At 48.6% G+C, this 17,299-nt stretch overlaps 5 protein-coding genes across 5 annotated transcripts; 1 reads left to right on the top strand and 4 right to left on the bottom strand.

Moving 5' to 3' along the window:
* Nucleotides 1–427: 427 nt before the first annotated feature.
* Nucleotides 428–1,343, bottom strand: HOO65_010235 (uncharacterized protein; the record flags this gene model as incomplete). The annotated part of the gene is made up of 2 exons (XM_071006069.1): nucleotides 428–447; nucleotides 485–1,343. 2 exons carry the CDS (start codon nucleotides 1,341–1,343, stop codon nucleotides 428–430), a joined length of 879 nt encoding a protein of 292 aa, XP_070862057.1.
* Nucleotides 1,344–2,522: 1,179 nt separating this feature from the next.
* On the top strand, nucleotides 2,523–4,832 carry HOO65_010236 (pumilio-family RNA binding repeat domain-containing protein; the record flags this gene model as incomplete). Its single annotated transcript, XM_070999672.1, has 1 exon — nucleotides 2,523–4,832. The coding sequence occupies one exon, from the start codon at nucleotides 2,523–2,525 to the stop codon at nucleotides 4,830–4,832; it is 2,310 nt and encodes a 769-aa protein (XP_070862058.1).
* A 941-nt stretch (nucleotides 4,833–5,773) lies between these two features.
* Nucleotides 5,774–7,739, bottom strand: HOO65_010237 (Histone promoter control 2 (HPC2); the record flags this gene model as incomplete). The annotated part of the gene is made up of 2 exons (XM_071005597.1): nucleotides 5,774–6,044; nucleotides 6,103–7,739. 2 exons carry the CDS (start codon nucleotides 7,737–7,739, stop codon nucleotides 5,774–5,776), a joined length of 1,908 nt encoding a protein of 635 aa, XP_070862059.1.
* A 4,342-nt stretch (nucleotides 7,740–12,081) lies between these two features.
* On the bottom strand, nucleotides 12,082–13,249 carry HOO65_010238 (putative oxidoreductase; the record flags this gene model as incomplete). The annotated part of the gene is made up of 3 exons (XM_071005963.1): nucleotides 12,082–12,842; nucleotides 12,907–13,146; nucleotides 13,228–13,249. 3 exons carry the CDS (start codon nucleotides 13,247–13,249, stop codon nucleotides 12,082–12,084), a joined length of 1,023 nt encoding a protein of 340 aa, XP_070862060.1.
* An 842-nt stretch (nucleotides 13,250–14,091) lies between these two features.
* On the bottom strand, nucleotides 14,092–17,097 carry HOO65_010239 (uncharacterized protein; the record flags this gene model as incomplete). Its single annotated transcript, XM_071005387.1, has 2 exons — nucleotides 14,092–16,039; nucleotides 16,898–17,097. The coding sequence occupies 2 exons, from the start codon at nucleotides 17,095–17,097 to the stop codon at nucleotides 14,092–14,094; spliced, it is 2,148 nt and encodes a 715-aa protein (XP_070862061.1).
* Between the last annotated feature and the right edge of the window lie 202 nt (nucleotides 17,098–17,299).

Here is a 17,299-nt window from a genome sequence, read left to right on the forward strand (position 1 = left end):
TCCCTTAATACCCCGCAAAATCCGGCCGAAAGCAAAGCAACAAACGCCCCAAAGCAAGTTATAACAATTCTGAATGATAAAGCACAATGTAGACCAAAGATGTGCTGGAGAGGATGGGTGAACCTTCTTTTCCTTCTCCCCCGAAAACTAGAATCAAGACATGTGAAATGAAATACGCTCATTCCTCAGGGAAGGATGCAGCGGCACGGCTTAGTTTTCGTAGGATTGGTGGTAGTTTTCCGGAGCGGAGGACGCCAACACACTCTTCTATCAATGGGCCATCAGCAGTCGAAATTGAGTGTGACCTCCGGAGCCAATACTCAAATGGGCCACCTACATGAGACTTTGTTAGCAAGCCGGCGTTTATCTTTTTCCACACATTATGTGAATGCATGTGATGTAATAAGCAAAATAGGTTTACATGCAGTTAAAAGTTGGCTAGCTTGACTAGATATGTGAACATGTAGGAATACACTGGACTTACGGTTCTTATCGAGTGCGTCGCCTAGCTCGATGCAGCGTTCGCGCGGCATGTGCTCGTGGTGCATTTCTGTGAAGTGGGCGATCATCTTGGCCACATCCTTCAACGGCCATTTGCAAGGCCCGCTGGGTTGGCGGCCGGGCCCAGCTCGCAAATACTTTTGCGTTGTACATAAACGGCACTTCCAGAAGCCTAGACGCTGTACCTGTGCGCCCGAATCATCATTGTCCCCAGACTCGTCGACTTTGAAGGTGCTGTAGTCCTCATTTGTCCATTCAGACTTTCGTCTTCTTTTGGTAACCGGGGGGGTATTGGATTCCGCGCCGGGGTCTTCGAGGGGTATAGGCTCGGGTATCGTAGGGGAAACTACGGGGGCCTCAGACTGTACAAAAGCCTGGACAGCACCTTTCTCGCCGAGAACTAGGGAAGGATTAATACCAGTTTGCGCTTCAAAATGAATCAACTCGCTCTTTTGCTGGCATTTCCGGATTTTGTGATTGGCATCCATAACACGCAAGCGCAAAGCCCTAGCCTCTTCAGGCGTCAGATTTGCTTCATTGCGAAGCTGGTAGTTGCAGTAGTCACGGTCATAAGTATACGCATTAAGGTCCTCATTGACATGTTTGAGAAGAAGACCAAGAAGGCTGCTCTGGGAGTTGGCTGCGGCCGTAGACAAGGCTATCAAGCCTGGATGGGGGTCATTATGGATAGGCGAGTTTGTGCGGGAGGTAGCAATGGTGGATGCTGGATCTTGTTCGGAGGCGCCTTCGGCTTCAGCAGAGGGGGACGACGAGTGGGCGGGTTGGATATAGGCCGGGTGAATGTCCCTACGCTCCGTGCCTCGGTTGGCAGTTCTCGGCATTGTGAGGGAGACGACTTATGCAGCAGGAAGAGATTAAAGATCTAAAAAGAAGAGACGAGGGGTAGAATTTCGTTGTATATGAAGCGCTAGACTGAGTCGAGAGACAATGAGAAAAAGCAGCAGATGGGAGAGGAAGCTAAGAGAAGGAGGACTGTGTGTGCTAGTTGGAGAGGAAGAACGGCGAAAGTAAGTAAAGAAAAAAAATGGAAAGAAAAAGCCCATAAAGAATGGCACAAAGAAAGATTTGTGTACGAAGAGCAAAGAAAAAAAAAAGTCAAAAGAAAAAAAAAGGCAGGAAAAAAAAACCAGATAAAAAAAAGAAACTGCCAAAGATGAAAATTTCCCAAATCCTAAAAAAAAAAAAGAAAAAAAAAAAACCTCTCCCGGAAGGAGCAAAACGAGAGAAGAAACTTTCATTCACAGTGAAGAAAAACCAAAAAAAAAAACAAAAAGGTGGAGCATTTTCAACCAATTAGGTATACTTGCGCACTCCCCATCAACAGACTGTTTTTATTTTCAAAAAGTCCTTTTCCTCTAAGTTTGTTAATTGCGTTTGAGGGAGAAGACAAACTTTGGTAGGAGAGTCTGTCTGGTACGGCTCCTCCCCCCCACGTTACCGGCCGTTGCTGGAGTTGAAGTTCAAATGGATGGCCAGGTTGGTGCGAATGGTCGCACCTATTTCTCGGTTTGGTGCGGATGCGACAAAGACTTCATTGTTTGTGCTCTGAACAAGTAGCTAGCCAATAGCTGTTTGGAATCTGTCGCTGTATATGCGTAGATGTATGCTGCGGAATACCCCTTAATCCACTAGTAATGGCATACGCAGCTACAAAATATCGTCACTCATTGCACCTAGATTAAGCATTCATCTTGATGAATAAATACATTCTATGTAATAAACAGCACAACCTTCCTGTCTATTCTGTAAGAAGCCCAATTAGGCACTAGCGCGGAGCTATGATCAATGCAGAGGGGCGATAAGATAAGAGATAAGATAAGATTTTTTCTCCAGATCGAAAATTTGTCCATGTAGAAAGCCGCCAAAAGCAGGTCAGATCCACACAAACAAACATCAACTCCTATAAGGAATCCATCGCAGCACCACCACAACGGAGTCTCTTCTTTTGAATATTGTATCTACAGGAAATAGGCTTGGCTCGCCGCTGTACTGAAGACGTCATGGGAAAAACCAGGACTAAGCGGTCTACCGAGGAGAAGAAGCGCAAGTGTGACGACGACGACCACTCCTCCACAAAGCGCAGCCGCATTGCTGATAATGAGCCTCAAGACCAAGCTGCTGTCGACACCACCAACAATAACGCCGATTTTCCCGCTGAAACCGAAACCCCGGATATCCACGACGAGTCGGTGGCATGGGAAATTGATGTAAATCCTAAAGCGACCGAGTCGCTTCAGCAATTCCCCAGCGCTGAAGAGACATACGGCGACGAGGATGGCAACCAGGGCTACGGAAATGGCGCCCCCGAGCGTGAGTTCTTTGGCATGCTCACCGACGAGGAGCAAGAGTATTTCCGCAGCGCCGATGAAGTGCTAGAGTTGAACCAATTCCCCACCCCCGAAGACCGCCGTATATTCCTCGCCAACGTTTACAAAGAAGCCCGGGGCAAGGAACTCAAGCTTGCTAGCAGCCAGTCATGCTCTCGCTTGATGGAGCGCCTTGTTCTCCTGTCTACCAGAAAGCAGAAGAAGCACTTGTTTGAGCAGTTCGCTGGACATTTCCTCAGCTTAGTGCAGCACCGCTTTGCTAGTCATTGCTGCGAGACGCTATTCCTTCAGTCTGCCCCTGTCGTGTCTCTAGAACTCGGCGGTGTATCCGAAGAGCTACTAGACGGAGATGTCGAGGATGATTTTATGGACGTTGATGAAAACGGAAAGAAAAAGACCCACTCATCTATGGAGGACATGTTCCTGTTAACTCTGGATGAGCTCGACGGCCAGCTGAATGTCCTCCTTACCGACCGCTACGGCTCACATACTCTTCGTGTTCTGCTAATCGTTCTCTCTGGCCGGCCGCTAGAGGATGCCAAAACCAAATCACTGCTGAAGAGCAAGAATGCCGAGCACATTTCAGTTCCTGGCGCTATTGCCAACTCTTCAGAGCTGACCAAACAAGCCCGCCCCGTACCCGCCAACTTTACTTTTGCTGTCAAGAAAATCATTGGTGACCTAACAGCCACTATGGATCCCGCCGGTATTCGTATACTGGCCCGCCATCCTACCGGAAACCCCCTACTGCAACTTCTTGTTGAGATTGATCTCTCTTTGCAGCCTAAAGGAAAGAAGAAGACTGGGACAGAGGAGCCTGCCGACTCACTGCTGTCCCGCATTCTCCCTGATGCTCCAGAATCGCTAAGCAACCCCGAATCGCCTGCATCAGACTTCTTCAACAGCATGATTTACGACCCTCTAGGCTCTCGCCTAATCGAAACTATCATCACACATGCACCCTCCAAAACTTTCAAGGCCTTGCAAACTAATATGTTCGATGCCCGCATCCACGCCTACGCGCGCAACGATGTTGCTTCATACCCAGCCATTCGTGCCCTTGAGCGCATGAGCGGCAAGGATCTATCAGAAGCCATTGACAAGATCACACCTACCATTGGCTCGCTCATTGAGCGCCAGCGCTTTAACGTTGTCAAAGCCCTACTAGAGCGTGCTTCAGCACGCAACATCCGCGACCGCATCGATGGCTTGCGCAATGCCATTGTCTCTGCTTGTGGCCACGACCCTAAAAACATTGTTCCAGTACTCTGTGCCTTGCGCAAGGATGCCAAGGACGCCAAGGACGCGCAAAAGGTTGCTCAGAAGAACACTCTTGAGCGAGCTGCTGCACATGGCGCTCAGTTGGTTGCCGCCATGCTAACCGTGACTGGCCCGCCGACCAAGGCCGTGCAGACATCTTTACTATCATTGAGTGGTGATGAGCTGCTTGCACTTGGCACCACATCTCCGTCCAGCGCTTCAATTCTTGTGACCGCATTAGAGCAGCCATCATTGAACCAGTTTTTCCACAAAGCCCTGATTGCCGGCCTTGTGCCGCACTCTGTGGCCCTAGCGACCAACAACCACGGCCACCGTGTGGTTGAGGCCATAATCAGCGTACCGACACGTGGGGATGGCCGCAGCGTCCCATTCCACATCAAGGAGCAGGTAATGGCACAAATGGGGGCTCGCGAGACGGAGATGCGCGAGTCGTGGGCCGGCCGTGCGGTCTGGCGGGCGTGGAAGGGTGATTTCTGGAAACGCAAGCGCTTGGACTGGGTGCGTTGGGTCAAGGAGGCTGATGGGAGCGCACCGGAGGCTCAGTTTGCTGCGTCGGCCACCTTGAACAAGGGACAACGGAAGTATATACCCAAGGAAGAATGGGAGAGGGAAAAGGCGAGCAAGCATAAGCATCAGCAGAGACCACCAAGACGGGTGAGAGAAACCAATGTGGAGCAGCAGCAGGGCGAAATACCAATGTAATAATAGCGCATGAGTCTATACTCTTTTAGAAAGAAAAGAGAGAAAAAAGCACCTAAATACTTATTTATTTTGCCTCAGCATGCAGCAGCATCTTCCATGTTGTTGGCCTCAGTTATCAATCAGCTTAGCACCATCGTGATAGTTCGCAAGACATAATTTTGGAATCAATACAATTTTAATACTGCCAAAAGCTAGTTGATCTAAAACCTCAAAATATTCATGGCAAAAGGCCAAATCAAGAAAGAAAGAAAGAAAAAGAAAGGAAAGCAAGATAATCGAAGACAAAAATTGCCTGAAAGCAAAACCCCGCACAAATAAAGGCACAAAGCCTCGACAAAATAAAAGTGATAGAATAATAACAACAACATCCATCCAGTCACCATCAAAATAACAAGGCCTCCCATGTAAAAATAATGACAATAAAACAAAAACAAAAAAGCGCAAAACAAAGAAAAAAAACGCAAATAGGATGCCATAATCACCCAGTAGAAAAATACAGCAACGTATCAGAAACAACCAGGATGAGGCCGGAAGGGCAAAGAAACAACATATGTGGACACCCAAAGATGTCTATTGAAGGAAAGCCTCATCGTGCGTCGTTGCTGGACAGGAAGGCAAGGGGGAAAGACAAAAGAAAACACGGGCGTATTTGAAAAGATGGGGGTTTTTGGTAGGAGGATTGTATCAACTCCAAGCCAGCATAGAAAAAAAAATACAAGGAAATAAGAATGTACGGCCGTGACAAAAAAAAAGGGGGGGGAGGAGAAAGGAATAAAATAAGGAGCAAGGGAAATGCCGAATTCGAATAGTTAAGAAGCCAGCCCAATGCATCGTTAGATTTAGACATGGGCAGGTAAGCTCTTGGCAAATGATAGAAGAAAATAAGGAGAAAGGAAAACATAGAAGCAGTTGGCCGATAGGCGGCCGAGACCAGTATATGCTCAAGCGCCGACATCCAAGAGCTCAATCTCTGGAATGGCGCTGGCTGCGGCCGCAGCTGCAGCCGCCTGTGCAGCTTTGGTCATCTTAGGCTTGCGAGTAGTACCACCTCGAGCACGGCTACGAGCAGCCTTCTCGGCAGCCTTTTCAGCGGCCTTTTCAGCCTTCTCAGCAGCCTTTTCAGCAGCCTTTTCGGCTCGCTCTTGGTCTCGCTCGGCCTTAGTCTTGCCACTGCGAGCACGGCCGTTTCCGCGACCACGCTTGGGGGGTTCACTGTATTAGTTAGCATAAATGTATGGGTAGTACTGTTTCCAGGAGTAAAGAAACTTACGGAGCAGCTGGCTTTTCGGGTTCTCTCACAAGAGGGCCAGAATAAACAAAGAAACCATCACGGCTAGCAGCCGCTTGTTCTTCCCACAGCATCTCAGAATCGTCAACAAAGTCGTCGTCCTTGTCGTACTCATCTTCTTTCAAAACACGCTTTTTCTTGGCAGGCTTTGCCGGGGCATCCATTCCACTATTAGCTGCCTTTTCCATGTTGCTAACTTCAGCGTCGGAGGCGTCCTCGGACATGTCATCGTCCCCAGACTCCTTATTTCCAACTAGAGTCTTTTCAAGCGTAGCAGTTGCAGCAGCGATACGAGCCTTTCGGTCTCTTTGGGCGGCTAGCCTTGGGTGGAGAGCATCCCAGCCATAGCGTTCCTCAGCCATGCGCATGAAGTTGACATATTTATTGGTTTCGCCAGGCATAATTGGAATAGTAAGATAAATCGTCGGGGCGGTAACTTCTTCGCCAGGTCTTGCCTTGCCAAAGTCGAGAATGGAGCGCTCATCAGTCATCTCGACATCTTCATTGTTCTTGTCGTTGGTCTTTTGTGAGGAGCCTGAGTTTGCAACTTTCTCTTTGACAAGTTTCTTGGCAACAACAGCGGCGCCAGACTCTTTTTTGGATACGGCCTTTGCGGATGCGGTCTTCTTCGTTGCCGGTTCAGCAGCTGCTAGCTTAGAGGGCAGGGTCTTGCGTTCCATGACGGGCGACGGCTTTAATGGCGGAACAGCGACTGAGCTAGGCTTCGCGGCTGGTGTAGTGGCAGAGGTGTTTGTGGGGACGGGCGGCGGTGAAATAGTCGAGCTCTTTGTGGATGCTGATGGCACAGGTTTACGCAGGTTTACGGGCGAATGGGGACCGGCGGACTTTGGGTCGTTAGGGCTAACACTGGTGTCGACGGTTTGGGAAGCCTTAAGAGGGGTGGGATCCACCAAGCTTGATATGGATGGCGATGCACTAGGACGGGGTTTGGTTGCGGGTGTTGGTGTGGACGTAGGGGCAGCTGTATGTGGAGTTGGAGGAGCAGGTGTGGACGTTGCAGGAGGAGCACGCGGTGGTGCACTTGTGGAAGCGTTAGTGCCGTAGGGGTCACGTGCTAGGATAGTATCGCGGACTGGATCAAAATTACCACGAATTGGATCGTAGCTTTGGCCGCTGGTTCTGAGGGGAATAGGTGTTGAAGCAGGAGCATGTGAAGGGGGGTCATCGTTGAGAATGCTACGCATAGAGGCATCTCTTCGGGGAATCTTTGTGGGGGGTTCTTGGGATTCTGTTTGTGAGCGAATCTGACTGTGGCTGGTAGAATGGTTGTTGTTAAAATCGGTAGTGAGATCCATGAGATCTGAGACTTTTGATTGTCTGGATGGTGCTGAAGTGACGGAGACTTTGCTAGTATCAGCCTCGTCTTCGGTGCCAACGGCAGACTCGGCCTTGCGCTTGCGAACAACTGGGGGCGCGTTGGGATCGCGAGGTTTTCTCGTTCTCTTGGGCTTTGCAGAAGCGTCCGCGTCAGTAGATTTCTTCTGACTAGCGCCAGGCTTACGGCCAGGCTTTCTGCGAGGGAGTCCAGCAGCAGTAAGCTGAGGGGTGGGCTCCTCTGGGCCAACAGAGAATGTGGTCGGCGTAGTATCCAACGCCATGTTGTTCATATAGAGGAGAGGGGGCAGTAATCTAGAAAGAAAAAATCGAGTTTGAAGAAGTAAAACAGAAGAAAAGAAACACAGATGCAAATCCAGAGAGACGTGAGTCTGCACACGTGAAGTTTGCAAGGGTAATTAATCAAATAGGCAGGGTGGGAAAAAAAAAAAAAAGGAAGTGAGAAGAAATGAAGGGGAAGGTTGGAGCGGAAAGCAGAAGAGAAAGGGTGCTTCTTTTTTGAGTGCACACACAAGATGAAAGCCGGAAGCAAGTAGAGAAACGAGAACGGACAAAGTACAAGCAGTAGTAGCAGCCTTATTATGTGAGTAGGCTACCACAATATAAGATAGTGATATCAGACAAAGAAAAAAGAGCCGAGCCTTGCTTAGGACAAAGTACGCTCAAGGGATTGACGGCCTGTTCAGAGTTGGTGTTTTTTTTTTCCCCTTGAACAAAAAAAGGGGGCCAAAGGAAAAATCACGGGATATCTCGCCCAAGACCTTTAGAGAAGCAAATCGGAGGACTGTATGGTAATTAAGTACGGCTTGCGGCAAGGCTAGACGGATGTTCTTGTCGCAACAAGCAGAGAACTTGGGTTTGGGTGTGAGAAAAAGGCCTGGCCAATCAGAAGCCGTGCCGATGTGCACTTAGCTGAATGGGCTCCTGCAAGGCTCAAAATGGCAACGACAGAAAAGAGAGAAGCAACGCTGGATTGGATTGGTCCGTGCGTCACAACAGCTTCCTTCCAGGAAACTGGCGTTGACCCAAGTGTGTGAATAGCCTCACGGCAAAAATGGCTATGGTGACAGCAAAACACCAGAAGCCGAGGCAGAAGGGAGAGGAGGGAAATTTATGATTTTTTCTGGGAGCGGCAAGAAGCGAGAGGGCGATCCTAAAAAGCACCAAAAGATAGCCAGCAATTCAGCGCTTTTAATGGCGGTATTTTGGAGCTTTCGGTTTGACGGCGCAATAGCGAAAATGCAGAAAGTCGTTGATGGAAACAAGAAATGTTGGTGATGGTAGTGTGAAAAAAAAAATAAGGGTGAGAAGAAGAGGGGGGAGTAAAGAAGAGAAATTACATGGCGCGCGAAAAAAAAAAAGGACTTGGGATGCAAGTTGCTTTTTATTTTTGGGGGGAAAGAGCCAACGAACGAAGGGGCGGAATGGAGTCAGATGGCTTCGTTTATTTTGGTCAAGGAAAAAACAAGAGCTTCAAGGCAAGGCAAGCCAATTGACCCCAGAGCCTAAGAGGAGCAAGAGGAAGAGAGAGCGAGAGAGAGCGAGAGAGAGAGAGAGAGAGGGGATGGGGGGAAGAGGCAGTGAAGAGGAAACAAGGAAACTGTGAGAAGATGGAGCCATCCAACAAAAGGAACAAGAGTCCTGGAAGCAGGAGGCAGGCAGAAGGCAGAAGGCAGAAGGCAGAGGGCAGAGGACAGAGGACAGAGGGCAGAGGGCAGAGGGCAGAGGACAGAGGGACAGGCAGAGAGATGAGAAGGACAAAGGGCAGGGACACCAGAGCTAGAGAGGAATGGGTGACAAAATCTACTACAGGCTATCAAAGCTAGTGAACAGACAGGAACATGTTATTATGCTGCCAAACTTGGCTGCATGCACAAAGGAGATGGAACAGGTTTAAAGACAGCAGCAGCCAGAGGAGCGCCAAGTGCAGGACTTGTGTATGCGTGTGGGTGTATGGGCGTATAGGCGTATGGGCGTCACAAGGAATGTTCGGGTACAAAGGGGAAGGAAAGGAATCGAAAAAGCAGGGTCAAAGCCAAGTGAGGCGTGTGCAGCCAGTGTAAGTCTTGGGAGTTAAGCCATCAAAAAAGGGAAGCCAGCTGCAACTGCGGCTGCCATGACCCACCCAGCAAACTTCCTGAACATTGATAAGTAAGCTGAGCTGCGGCACTAGCTAGTCCTAGCCGGCACCCGCTAGCTGGATTTTTGTTGCAAACATGCCACCACGGCTTGCCTTTTCCTGCTATCCTCATGCATTTCTTTTCTACATCGGCCTTCTCCTCACGGGCCATCTCAGCCATTGTCGCTCTGCCATTGCCTGTAATTTCTTTTTTTTTTTCCTTTTCTTTTTTCTCCCTCGCGGTATTAACAGAACTTGATGCTTTTTTTGTGGGGTCGCTTGCTTATTTACGTGACAAGACGACAGGGCCCAGGTCAAGCTTTCTGGGTGGGGTGGCCCTAGCAGAACTGTAAAGGAAAAAAGGCTGCCAGGATCAGGATAAGAGAGAAGTTTCCGTTTGTCTGCCAGTCATCTTTTGTTCTTTTCCCTCCTCAACCATGCAACTTAGTTTTGCTAGACAAGGGCCCCTGTCCCTCTTACAGTGTCGATCTGCAACATGAACACCTCGCAAAACAGTGCTGTTGGGTTTATATACTGTAGTGCAGCATCCAACCTGCATCTGCAATCAGTAAACACAAACGAGACAACCTAAATTGCAGTCGCAGGAAAAACATGACATGTTGTAGCAACCAGCTTGACCCTAACTGCGCACTTGCCAAAGACTGTCCGCGCCAAGATAGTCCAGCATGAGAAGAGGAAACCAGAAGAGGAAAATGGAAAATCCCTTGCAACAGAGAGAAAAAAAAAAAAGCAGACAGCCTAGAAACCAGCTGCTGGCCCTTCAAACCTAAGCCTCTTCTCAACTTCTCCCAAGATATGCATCCTGATTTCCATTCTAAATCTCTCACTTGCGAGTCCTATACCATTTTTTACAAGAGTTATTCACCAAATTCAATGTAAAAAATGGAGTGAGCTCACAACAATGATGTTATGGACGGATTTGCTTCAAACACTTTTTAGTGTGGGTCTCTCAGCTGAGCTTTAATTGGCCATCCACTCCCGCGTTTGCTGCGCTTCTGGAAGCAAACGTAAAAATCGGCATGAAATCCAGAACCTCCATGTCGGGTGGGGCGTGAATGTACAAAAGGCCATCTAGCTATTCTTACCAGGAAATGGACCCACTCGACAAACATGGTATAATACCCGAAGATAAGCCGTCTGCTTCATTATTTTCACGACACGTCGTCATTTTCAGGGCAAGAGAGTTGACGTGCTGCACGCGAGAGCAAACCCCCCAACATTTATGCGCCTGATTGTTTCTCATGCATCAGACAATTGCTCATTCCAAGGCTCTTTCATGAATGTGCTCAGGCACATTGTCACTCTTTTCTTCTTTTTTTTGCAGACAAAGAAGATCCCATGTGATGTGATGACGATGTGTGCAGGGAGGCTAGTACCGAGCACAGTTAAGTGGGTCTCCTTGTCTGTGTGGGACCGCCTTGCTTGGGACCCTAACTAACTATGGGAGGGGAAGGGGGGGGTTTGTGATCCCGATCTACCACAATAAGTGGGGCTTTCTTTTTTTTAGCCCAATCTTGAGTTTCTGCCCATGGTCACTTTGCTTTGTCAGGACCTCGTTTGGAAAACCACCCGCCCGTTATTGCCGCAATCAACCAGTTGTGTGCTTCTACTCAACCATGTCTACTATTTTACACATCAAGTCTCTTCTCAGCGCTGCCATCCCTAACTGTTTCGTTATCGCCATTTGAGTATTTGAGCACTCGTATATGTATGTATGTATTTTTTATACACGTCTACCTACTGGTTTTCCACAGTAATACAACGGGAGCACTCGTATATATAACAACACCTATCCAACCAAACCCCATGGAACCCTAGTGAACCCTAACTCTAGACTGATATGAATTAATGCAAGTAGCCCTCTATATCGCTTAGTCTATGTGAGCCGATCACCTTTCCCTTATCTTGGATATCGATAAATGTTTAACTGGGGCGGAATACCGCTTTGCTATCGTCATTAGGAACCTTTTATCCAACTCCAGTTTTTATCCGAGCAAACTGCTGCTTGCTCCTTGGGGCCAAAACGTTTGGTCCTAGCTGGGGTTCAGCGTTACCACTCAGCTTTGGACAAATGCGAAAAAGGGATTTGGCTCTTTGTCCTTTTTTGTTTCTTACATTCGTTTTGCCCTGTTGTCTCGTGCTTTTTTTTCTTTCTTTTCTTTGGCTGGGCTGAGACCTCCTAAGGGGGGTCACCCTCTGCAACAATATGCACAGATCAGTTCGGAAATTGTCCTCTCTCCCTAGAAGAGAATAAAATGAACAATCACACAATACATACACAGTAACGTGTGGCCGCCACACAGAAAAACATGTTGCGGAACTGGTGGCAAAGAGAAAACTGCCCAGTCTTTTGCGGCTCGAAGAAAAAGGGACACTGCAAAGACTACAAAATATTACTGATGGCAAGGTATGGTGTATCATGGATGTACTCATTAATTTATAGGCTAATTATCCTGGCGAGAGCCTCAAGAGGTTTTGTTGAGCTTGGACTCGAGGTCAATGAGACTCTGGGCGAGCTCCTTGATAGTGTTCTCAAGGGGCGTCCATTCAAACCCGAGAATCTGTTTCGTTTTTTCATTGTTGAACTTGAAAACATCGCCAGTCGACTTCTTACCGATGGCTTCAAGGTTAGGAAGCAGGTGTCTCTTTTCGGGGAAGTTATCGTAGAAAATCTTGGCAATGTCGTGGCTGGAGTAGTAGCCCGCGGTAGTAAACAAGCGTTGTCCCTTGGCCGCTTCCTTCTCTAGAGCTAGAACATGAGCCTTAGCCACATCGCGAACATCGATCCAAATGGGTGTGCTCAATTGCGAGGGGATGGCGTCCTTCCACTCGCCATTCAACAGCTGGACCATGAAAGTGTTGCTGGTGTTGATCTCGCTAAATGACGTCAGCTGGTGGGAAACAGGCCCATACACCATAGGAGGGCAAACAGTGGTCAAGGCGAACGGCGAGCCAAGGTCCTTGACAGTCTGCCAGGCGGCCTTTTCGGCAAGAACTTTGCTAACGCAGTAGGCCACAACTACGTCAGTTTTGGCATCCTCTACGGTGTCCGGGTTCCAGCTCTCCTCGGTGAAGGTCATAGAGCTATCAAGATGTTTTCTATCCATGATGGAGGCAAATGATGAGGTGACTACGACATGCTTGACTGCGGGCGCTGAGGCACCAATAGCCTTGAGGATTGATGTGGTCCCGGTGACGGCGGGGTTAATTAGCTCAAGATGGTTGGCTATTGGCAGTGGGTTAGCATGCGCTGGTCTATATTGCTTTTGATATCAGGTCTGGAAACTTACTAGTCTTGAAGTGGAAGGGAGAGGCAGTGTGGAGGACGTAAACGATGCCAGGAGTCTTGACTACTTCATCGAAGGCACCCTCGACAGAAATATCGGGCACAATGGCCGTCTCTAAGGGCTTTCCCGCAAACTTCGTCTTCAGGAATTCAGCCTTGCTCTCTGAGCGAACAGTAGTGACGACGTCGTAGCCCTTTTGGAAAAGCAGATCAATAATGTGCACGGCAATGAAGCCGGAGCCACCTTGGGTAAAGAAAGTTAGTGGTCATCGAATTATGAAGTGAGCTGCAAATGTATCACGAGATGGATCTTGCAAGTACATACCAGTAACAAGAACTTTGACCATTGTGATATGTAAATGGGATTGAGATGTGTAGTAGTGTGTAATGAGATGAGAGACGCTATGCTATATAAAATAGGATAGATGAGAGACTGAATCAGCAGATGGGGACAATGGAGGACAGCGCGAGGAAGGGATATTTATATTCCATTACTCAGATACTGGAATGTGGTGGAGCGGAGATGTCCCTGGTTATTTGTCAGGTGGTCGTTCCTTGTATTGACCATGCCAAACATGCTTATGGAACGGAGTCTAGGGACACGCCGGCGCCGGCGGAGATCAAGACTTCAGAGCATCCTTCGGCGAGAACCAAAAGGGAAATGGGGCAAAAGGACACATCATATAGTTAACATTTCAAATCACGAGAAAATTCCCTCGGCGAGATCCAAAAGGGTAATGGGTGCGCAGGATCAAAGGATAGTAGCGTATGTGGTTAGTTACAGCGGTAACGAGGGAAGGAAAGAACATCCGACAGGGTTTCGTCTCTGAAGAAGCTTGAGAAAACAAAACAAGGACGTCACCTTGCTTTTGCCACTTGCGTCTCCACGTTTAGGATTTTGCCGACCCAAGTTCGACGTTAAACGAGCCATGAATACGATAGAGGGCGGCGGTGAAACTAAAGCTGGGTGAAGGGAGGCTCAAGTAGAACGAGGTGCGAGAATACTAAGGCGAAACCAGGAAAAGTGGGTCCAATCGAATATATATATATCTATACATCTCACAACTTACAACTAACATAGCGTAACAACAAACTGGATTTTAAATCACATTCTACCATTGCATATAATGTACCCAAAGTGCTTGTCTTGAAACATATGATACTGGGTGAACATAGACAATCGGCAGGCTCAGAAGAACGTTGGCTTGGTAAGCACGCGGTATTCAACGTAGTCTTCGCCGTTGATGCTAATAATATTGCCTTGGGAGACATGTCTATCTTTGAAAGGGCCGGCTTTTTTCTTTTCATATTTGATACCACCATACATGATGGCGTCGTCTGTCGAAAGGCTTGAGCGCTGTCGATTCGGGCTGTTCCAGTCCTCGCTCGCTTGGTGAGACTCGTCCCGATCACCAAAATTTACCCTAGTGCCGTTGCTAGACGACGCAGAAGGTAAAGGTGGCATGCGTGTTGTTGGTGTGGTTGTTGTGCGGACGGGGGGCGGGGGCCCAACACTAGAAGCAGAGATAGCTTGGGATGCAATAGATGCTGCGTTTGCTGCCGAGGTCTGTATTGAAATAGGCGGAGGTGCGCCATATGATGCACGCAATGATGGGTTGGGCGGAGGTAGTTGCCGTGATGGTTCGGCAATGGGGCGGGGGATGTTGGGTGGTTCATTGGCACCACGGAACACAGGCGCGCGGGAATCTGGTAATGATCTGCGGGCACCGGCAGAGCGGCGATCATCTTCTCGTATGCCGGATGACGGCGCAGGCCTCAGCTGGTGGTAGTGGTGAGGCCCTGAGGATATCTGGGGGACTAGATTTGCCTTGTCATCTGGAGGTTTCGAGACCATGGTAATCTGACCCGTACGGAAGCCATGCGCAACACGAGCCTGAGCTTCTTGCACTGCAAAGGCTTCGTTAGCCTCGCGACTTTCATCGGTCTCATCATGGTCAATTTGCCATTGGCGAACACGGCAGTATTCCTTGACCTCGTGCCTACTGAGGCTGCGCAAGTGTGGCTCAAGTACCACCTCTTCATAGTGGATCCACAGCGCACCAGCCCCAGAAGGAAAATTTCCGTCGACAAAACGCCCATCGCGGGTTTCTCGTACAACCTTGACTCGGAACATGTCATTCTGGCCCAAAATTCCGTAAATGGCATGGCGGTCGCGTTCTTGAGGTTCGTTAGACCCATGCCAGTAGCCAATTAAAATACGGGTGGGCCGAGTTCCAGGAAGGGGATCTAATGGAGGCAGATTCTGGGCAAGGCCAACAGACGTGAAGGGGATGGGGCCTGCTACTGAACTATCAGCAGCGTGTTGGCTGACTGGGACAAAGCTCGAGTCAGTTCTCCTTCTTTTCGACGATGAGTGAAGCCCCAATCGCTGATCTGAAATTTCTTTGCCGTAGGCAATGGGTAAGCCTGATTCAGGCTGAGGGCCGTACTTGACTCTCCGTGTGGCTAACTCAACGGCTTCGCGCTCCGCAGCGATGACATCTTCTTCCCTGCCACTACTATCCAAGGCCTCAGTACGAATCTTGACGTACTCCTTGACTTGGGCTTGATCAAGCCCCACTAAATGATCTTCGAACACAATTTGTTCAAACGGCACCCAGCTTCCACCATGGGGCATGGGGTACTGGGCGTTTATAGGCTGTTCACTGCGAGTCATTGTTTGGACTCTAGTTCTCAGGCGATCTCGCGTATCAATAAAACAAACAACGCTGTGCTTGTGAGCATCATCAGGGACGGTAGAGAATCGCCAGTATCCAACCAATATCAATTTGGCGTTGTTTATTTGGCCGGCCCGGCGTAATGCATGGTGCGGCGAATCGTCAGATGTGTTGGCGACACCAACAGACGTCACCCCACGGGCTTCATCAAACATGGAAGCTCGCTTCCGCCTGGAGCTGGAGAAGCGGGTATCATCAGTGGTAATATGTCTGGCGTCCTCTGAGGGTTCATTGTCAGGAGTAGTACGTGATGGGGAGGTGTGTTCAATGGCCTCGGTAGGAGCAGGATCCCTTGGTGTAGTAGCGCGCAGGCTTGAAGGTGGGCTCATTGAATGGCTAGGTGGTGAACTGAGATTGTCATCGTTGTCATCTCCATTATCATTTTCGAGTGTAGTTTGACTATATGGCGTGTTAATCATGGTATTCAACGGATGTGGGAGGACAAGTATAAAAAGAAAAAAACAGAAAAAAAAGTAGAGCAGGATATGGGGCAAAGCTTGGGATGGATTCCAGTTCTGGTGGCTATGTGTTTTGGGCACAGGCCCAAGTATGACAAGCCGGAGAGAAAAATGAAGTGGCTAGAAAGGTAGAAAAACAGCGTTGCCTTTTTGGGAGCAAAGGGGTGAAAGAAGGGCAGAAGATTTTGCTATGAAGGCCAGAGGCCAACCAGCTTCTGGTAGTTCCTTTTTTGGAAGGTAGTATGAAGCCGGAGAGAAAGGGAAATGCGAGAGTGTTATTATGGCAGTGATGTGATGTGAGTGAGATATTGAGGGCTGATAAGATCATGTGACTGTTGGAGACACAAGATGATAGGTTAAATAAAGGCAAGGCAAGGCATGAGCATAGAGATGAAAATAAATATGGGGATATGGAACAGATGCAATCGGGCAGAAACGACCAAGCAAATGAAAGATGGAAGGAATGTAGGGAGACATGGACTGTACAAAGGATGTTGTTGATCCGGCAGTCTGGGGTTTGTCGCCGAGAGATTAAGTGAGGTCAGTTGAGTTGAGACTGTTGTACTACCACGCAAATGGCACCGCCAATCATTTTAGCCGTAGCCCAAGGCCAGTGAAGGTTGAGCCACGAGACGCGTTGGACAAGTGGCCAGGCGTATAAAAAGAGAGAAAAGAGAGAGCAAGGGAGAAAGGACAGAGGACAGTGCGCGTTTCCAAAGTTTGCAGCTTTCAGATGATGTGATTTGGGGGGGGAGATGAAAGGGCAGAAATAAAGCGGATTGTGGATTTTTATTCATACCTAGGCTGTACGACAGGAGGAGGCATAGCAGGAGTGTTTTTATTGGTGATGAGCTGTTGTGAGTCTGGGGACTTTTGCGTATTGAGAGAAGGAGAAGAGGTAGCGGCAGCAGCAGCTTCGTCTCCAGCAGCGGATGTATCATCCAGGTCCTTCTTTCCCTTGTTCTTTTGCTCGATGGTTGGACGTTGGCGTTCGACCATGACGAGGCGGGAGTGTGGCGTTCTCTTTTAGCTATGTTTTAGCTGATCTAGCTATGGAACAGAAAAAAGGAAGAATAGTAGAGGTCGATGTTATCCAACGCAAGAGGCGAAAAGAAAAGAAGCAAAAGAAAAGGGAAAGCAAGGTTTGATGAAACCTTGCAACAAAAAACGACAGCGAACTAATTAAGAGAGAAAAAAGATA

This window comes from Ceratocystis lukuohia (genome assembly GCF_044167205.1).
Source record: "Ceratocystis lukuohia strain C4212 chromosome Unknown Supercontig1_pilon, whole genome shotgun sequence".
NCBI classification, from domain to species: domain Eukaryota; kingdom Fungi; phylum Ascomycota; class Sordariomycetes; order Microascales; family Ceratocystidaceae; genus Ceratocystis; species Ceratocystis lukuohia.